General features: G+C 49.9%; 1 protein-coding gene across 1 annotated transcript; it reads left to right on the plus strand.

Moving 5' to 3' along the window:
- Positions 1-5,752: 5,752 nt before the first annotated feature.
- On the plus strand, positions 5,753-7,260 carry LOC311310624 (ropporin-1-like; the record flags this gene model as incomplete). Its single annotated transcript, XM_084440134.1, has 4 exons — positions 5,753-5,868; positions 6,086-6,200; positions 6,599-6,760; positions 7,075-7,260. The coding sequence occupies 4 exons, from the start codon at positions 5,753-5,755 to the stop codon at positions 7,258-7,260; spliced, it is 579 nt and encodes a 192-aa protein (XP_084296260.1).
- Positions 7,261-7,350: the final 90 nt, after the last annotated feature.

Consider the following 7,350-nt stretch of genomic DNA (forward strand, 5'->3'; position numbering starts at 1 on the left):
CACTAAGCAGCTTATAGAAAAGGCTGCATGCACTTTCATACTAAACTCACTGTGCCCCCCACCCACACACACAGACAGCCAGACAGGCTCAATAAACCCCTCTCTCTCTCTCACACACACACACACACACACACACACACACACACACACACACAAACACACACAGCCATCTAGGGATGGGCAAGTATGCCAGTTCAGACTTGACTCTGATACCAAGCGAGACTGGGCTTTGTGTTGGTTTTACTGATAAGGCTGGGAAGCCTTCACACACACACACACACACACACACACACACACACACGGGTCTCCCTAAGATCATACGTTGGCCAGGGACCAGAAGCCGCGCCCCCCCTCCCCCCCGACCAAACTGCCAAAGCCAACATCCTAATCTAGAGAGTGTCTGGAGAAAGATGAATTTGGCCCGTACGAGGGAACAAAGAGGCCAAGATGGACGCCCTGTTGCTTTTGAGGGCCTGTTCTAATGCAGCGTTTCTATTTGCTTCGCTAAATCTGTCAGTTCAGGCTCAAATGCATCTAACCTCTTTTCTCTCTTTATGTTTCTCTTTTGATAGGCGACACCCCCTGAGACGGGCCCGGGTTAGCCTGGTCCAGGTGTACGGCAGCCCGGAGAGATCAGTAGGAGATACCGCTAGGAGATACGGCGATTGAACGCGCCTCCTGTGTGAGCTGGTTGATCCCCTGTGGCGGGAGCAAGGTAATCCCGCGCATAAACAGGGCATTAACACGGCGTTAGTGCTGGCTACATTTGAATATATTTACAGCTCAGGAGCCAATGATAACCTCTGGAGGATGAGAGGGAGGGGGGGTGGGGATGAGAGGGAGGGGGGGGGGGGGAGGGATGACGAGAAACAGGGAGGAACCCCCGGCTAACGGGAGCAGCGGGGAAGCAGATCACAGACGCACCGTGGACCCCACCGACCCCCGCTAAGCCCCGCCTCCCACTTGACTCTTCTGTTGACATCAAGGTTCCATCCTACAGTGAGTGACGTCGAGGGGGAGGAGTTATATTAACCTCAACGTTCTGCTCCCAGAATTCATCAGTGTCCCAATCCATGTCTATCTCCCTTATGGTAAATGGTAAATGGATCGCACTTATATAGCGCTTTTCCACCTTAGCCGCACTCAAAGCGCTTTACAATGGCCTCTCATTCACCCATTCACACACACATTCACACACCAATGGCGGCAGCTGCCATGCAAGGTGCTAACCTGCTCATTGGGAGCAATTTGGGGTTAGGTGTCTTGCCCAAGGACACTTCGACACGGGATTCGAACCGCCGACCCTTCGATCACTGAACGACCCTCTCTACCAACTGAGCTACAGCTTCCATCCTTCCCTTGTCTCCTTCCTTGCACACTCCCCTCCTGCCCCACTGGCGAGAGGCGGAGAAAGGGTTAAATACAGTCGACCTCGGATTAGAGGTGAAGAAGAGTTTAGGATAATATTAGGGCACCCAGCTAAGACCTGCTGTTTTAGGGGCGCAGTCCAAGTAGTCTACAGCAGCCAACGAGAAGGTTTCCTGGCTGCGCGTCGGCTGGGCAGACTGGTGCTGGACCTCCTAGCCAACAGCAGCGTTGCCGTTCTTCATTCCTTAAATCTGACCTTATCATCTATATCAAGGTAATAATGACTTCCTGTCAGCAAGTGGAAGAGTTACACTTGTGCTGCTCTTGGAGTTCTGTTGGGGAAGTGGCTTCCTTTCAGCGTTGATAAAGCAAAGGATGCCACCGTGTAGAGTATTGAGACTCACCCAGTTCGTGTATATCAATCAATCAATCAAAGCTTTATTTGTATAGCGCTTTTCATACCCAGAGGCAACACAATGCGCTTTACAGAGAACAAGGGAGGTGGGCATATCACTCTATAGAACCTCATTTACCCTTTTAACCCTGAAAATACAGTGACAACATTTCGAATATTAATTGGATTTTCCCTATAATACCAGAAAGCGCAGTTTCTCAGCTTTCAGCAACTGTCGGAGTGAGGAATTTTTTTGATTTGTTAGATATTTTTTTAATATTATTAAATATTTGTTCGATATTTTTTAAAATGTTGCCGGTGACGTGGTCGTATTAAAAGGGTTAATCTAGTCTGACTCGACGGATGTAGGTTTTGGGGATAAGCCTGGTCATTCGTTTATCACTGCCCAATCAGTGGCGGCAAAATCTGTCGTCCGCCCAATCAGATTCAATCCAGACTATACGTGAAACGACAACAGCCTAGCAAACGCTCCGCCCAAGACGATTGTGATTGGTTTAAAAGAATAACAGCGCCCCCCCCATTACTGAATGGTACAGTCCAGCCAGACCTTTCTCCAACACAGGCACGGCTTAAACAAAGTAAAAAGGTAAAATGTTCAATGGACTGCACTTATATAGCGCTTTTATCCAAAGCACTTTACAATGAAGGCCTCTCATTCACGGCAGCTCCCATGCAAGGTGCTAGCCCGCTCATTGGGAGGAATTTGGGGTTCAGTGTCTGTGCCCAAGGACACTTTGACACGTGGACAGGAGAAGCCGGGAATCGAACCACCAACCCTACGATCATAGGATGACCCGCTCTACCTCCTGAGCTACAGCCGCCCCAAGTACGGAGATACCGACTGTAGGTCTGGGTCTGTGAGACGGAGGATATTCTTACAGCCTGCGTCCAACACGCCTCCATAGCCTGCTTCCTCCATCCTTTCCTCCTGTGGGCTGGGCTCATCTGAGGAGGGAACCTGTGTTCTACCTTCTCTCCTTCTCTCCTTCTCTCAAACCCTTGAAAGACACCGAGACCGTCACAGAGGTCTGGAACTGGGCCGTGTCCAAACACTCTGGGATGGCTCATTTGTTGTTTTCACTTCTTCATAACCACAGTCTTGAGAGTGTGGGCCTCCTCCTCCTCCTCCTCCTCCCCCTCTCTCCTCATCTAGCACTGGGTACCAGACATCCATCATGTTGGTTTCAGTTGGCCTGTTTTCAGACCGGTGCAAATGGAGGCGAGGAGATTAAGGAGCCAAAGTAGACTGTTGAGACGTGGCCCCTCTAGGGTGTATACAATAGAAGTGCTTAATAGATGGTGGGGGGGGGGGTAGGAAAGGCAAGACAACTGATGTCTGTCTCCACGGTTAGTTGAGGACACACACACACACACACACATGCCTAAAACATACACACACACAAAACAACACAGTCAGCTTTGCAGGGTGGCGTTCTGAGGCGTAAAGGTAACCTACATCCAGACAGACAACGCCATGTCCTGTGATGTAAAGAAGCTGGACCAATGCCTCTAAAGACCATGGCCCACTACACACACACACACACACACACACACACACACACACACACACACAGGGCGAACATGACATGCATACGCACAGGCACAAGCAGCCGAGGAGATGAAGCAGTGGTCGATCGTTAGAACAGCAGTAGATGAAAGACATCGCTATAGCCTTCGGGCTTCTTTATGATATCGGACAGTAGCCTGTAGGGCATGGTACAGTCTATAGGGCTGCTGGATTCAACCGCATGCGTGCTCCACAAACGCGCGCGCGCACGCACAAACACATAGGCTACACACACAGGCCCGAACACACACACACACACGCACACACACAGAATGAATGGGCGGATGGTCGAGGCATCATGGCGCAAGTATCCGCAGGCCCGTTTTTGTCGGTAAAACAAGAAACAAGCTGATAACCGCTCCACCGCTCCGTGGGTGTGCCGAGCTTCTCACGTCTGTGGAAAAAGCATTGCGTGGGGGGGGGGGGGGGGGGGGGCTATAGCCTACTGCAGGTGAAAAGGGACTGTATAGCTTAAATGCTCGTCTCTCATGATGCACACACACTCACACACACACACACATATACATACACCGCCCCAAAACCAATGCATAGCGCCTCGTCCGCCCTGATCATGCTGCAGCGGAGCGGGGGAAATCAAGATGAGCAGGAGTGATTTTCATAGTTCCCTCATTTCCATGGTTAACCGTGATTGACAGGCACATTCCTATGTGGCGACACACCGCCTCTACCCCGGAGCAGGCATGGCTTTAACGACCCCCGGTTAATTGCCCAGGTTTGCACATTCTCCCGCGGTACAGATCCGGTTTTACCGTGAATAACGAGAGCCCACCTGCTTTAGCCAACCCGTCCTGGCCCGTCTCAACCGGACCCGTTTGGGCAGGGTCTCCTGGATTCATCCTCCTCTCCTCCTCTCGGTAAGATCCCCCGCCGCCTTTACCGGGAGGCTTAGTAGGCTAAATAACCCGCTATTTCAGTGATGCTCGTTACCGGGAGAAAGTCAAGTCAGCGCGCGGCCCCCATCCCCATCTTTCTAGATCATAGGAGCGATTGATTGATTGATTGATTGATCCTTGTCCGTCGATGCGCGCATTCCCGTTCGCCACTCATTTGCTCCAGATCCCGCGTGGCATCACATCCGAGCTCCCGGTCCCCGCGCGCTATTGTTGTGGGGCAGTGTACCGAGCCCGAGGGGACGCTCGTAAGGCACCTCTGTCTACTCGCCGACTACTACAACCAATGAGGCGAGCCTACAATAGGCTGCCGTCCGTTACCGTCGACTTCCACACACGCAGGCGCACGCGGCGCAGCTGCACCGAGTCCCGGGTCCATGCACGGCGCGGCGCGTGCAACCGTCTTTCCCGTGCGGTGTCTCAACAGAGAGCATCATCTCTGCATGAGAGGCTTTCCCTGATTGGTTCCTAATGTGTGCATCTTACAGTATAGTGGGCGCGAGCGCACCATTCCTCTCCTCGCGCGTCAGATAAACAGCCGTTGGTCTCAACGATGTTTGTGGGATGCTGGGCTTTGCAGTTTACTGAGGTAGTGGGTACGCCTAGGCTAGGGCTATTGGACTACATTGAGTGACAATAGCCTAGTGTGGGCTAGGACTACAGTAGCCTAGCTATATCTCTAATGAACATGCTGAGAATTGACCGAGTCTGTTGTGAGAGCAGCCATAAAAACGTATTCGCCTGTGGTTTTATAATTCAAAATCTATCTCCACAGCTTGCAGACAAGTTAGGTTACAGTGGGTTGACTACATATAAATGCTGTCTAATTCTGTAGCCCAATACAGAGATGGCCTAATGTAACAGCTTCTCAGCTTTTGCGCCAAACATGAAGAAATGTCGCCCCCTTGAGGACGCGTCATCCCTTTCGCTACATTGTCTCATACCTGGATGTTACGCTTTTAGCAAAATTTCACATTCACAAATCCAAATTTACTAACTAAACCCCTGTTCAAAATTCTAGAAAATGAAACCAAACAATACATAAAGACTATTTTTTCCTCCAATAATAAGAAGGCTACGAAGACAGTGAGTTTGTGCACCTTCTTTGATTTGTTTGTGTGAAAGGCTTGATATATGTACCCTGGCTCTTGTATTATTTTTTAAATTTGTTTTATTTCATTCTTTGTATTGATTGATTGTTGCTAATTTGTATTGTTTTGTACTGTACATTTTGTACTATTTTGTACCTTGATTAATAAAGATTTATAAAAAAAAAACTTTAAAAAAATTAAAAAAAACTGGATGTTACGCGTCACAATACCCGTCTGTGACGCGGCTCTGCAAAACCGTTATAACCGCACCTCGTTCTGACACTTCACTTCACTTTCCGTCTTTCTCGCCTCCGGGTGTCTGTTGTCGAGGGTTATCTCGGGTTATTTACCTGTCTGTCGAGGGTTATCTCGGGTTATTTACCTCTTACCCGCGTCTAACATGTCCCACACAGCCAAGCAGGTTGTCATCCCACCCGAGCTTCCAGGGATCCTGAAGCAGTTTACCAAAGATGCCATTCGAACCCAACCAGAGGACGTGCTAGAATGGGCCACACTGTAAGTTGACTAACGGTAGAGGTCTGGGATAGTCTAACTGGAAGGGGCACTTTTAAAGGTTTTCATTTTCATTGCAAGTTTGCAACTCAACTGTTAATTTGAGTTCTTACCATGTATGTAGGCTATTTTGTACATGCCAGAGAATTAGGCTGATAAGCTGTGAAGTCTGTAGGCTATTATAGCCTACTGCCATGTTTCAAGTTGGTGTGGTTTCTAGGTACTTCAGTGCGCTGGTCCAGGGCCAGTCTTTACCTGTGAGAGAACCAGCGCCGAGGGCGGTCACACCTAACATGGACCTCACACCTGAGATCCTCAGGGCTATGCACGCCAAGGTGAGCACGACTGCATACACACACACACACACACACACGCAAACAAACAAGCAAGCAGGCAGGTAAGCACACACACACACGCACAAAGCTGGAATGCCCTTCCACAGGATTTGAGAGCTGCAGCCTCTGTGGGCATTTTTAAAAGGCAGCTAAAGACCCTTCTTTTTAGACAGGCATTTGTCTAGCCACGTGTCCGTATTTTAATGTTTATATTTATTGTACTTTTATCTGATGTTCTCTGTGTGTTTTTAAATTCTGTGAGGCACTTTGTGACTTTTTCTATGAGAGGTGCTATCAAATCAACTTTACTTACTTACACACACACACTAACGCTGACACTAACAAAAATACACAATCAAAATGAACTCTCTCTCTAATCTCTCCCCCTCATCGCTCAGCTGCAGAACAAAGGCTCGGTCAGTAAGAGGGAGGTGGGCCGTGTGTGGCGCTCGTTTGGATTACCAGAGGATCTCCTCAAGCACATACTGACTGTGGGCGGCTTCGGGGAAACACTGGACTGGATCAAGTTCTTTGCCCTGGGATGCAGCTACCTCGGAGGGGTAACTCTCTCTCTCTCTCTCTCTATCACACACACACACACACACACACACACACACACACACACACACACACACACACACACACACACACACACACCGCTGCTGCTCACCGCTCCCCCAGGGGATGGGTCAAATGCGGAGAACAAATTTCACACACTCAGGTGTGGGACAATCACTGGGACTTAAACACACACACACACACACACACACACACACACACACACCATAAAAACACTAATCATCACAATACATGCAAAAATCAAACTCAACTTTGACCTCCCCCCCTGCCCCGCCGTTTTGCCCCCCGCTGACAGACGCTCAAGAACGCCTTGACCCACGCGCTCTACATCCTGAACTCCGACCCCACGTGTGACCCGCCGGACGCCTGCGTCACCTTCAAGACCTTCCGCTTCCTGTACTGCTACCTGGCGGCGGTGGACGGCGAGGTGTCACAGGCCCAGGTCGACCGCGCCCTCGCACACCTGGAGACGCAGGCGTGAGTTAGAGAGCTACACTCAACACACACACACACACACACACACTTACACACCCACATACATACACACAGACTCACACACACACACATACAC

The sequence above is a fragment of the Borostomias antarcticus genome (genome assembly GCF_949987555.1).
Source record: "Borostomias antarcticus genome assembly, chromosome: 6".
NCBI lineage: Eukaryota > Metazoa > Chordata > Actinopteri > Stomiiformes > Stomiidae > Borostomias > Borostomias antarcticus.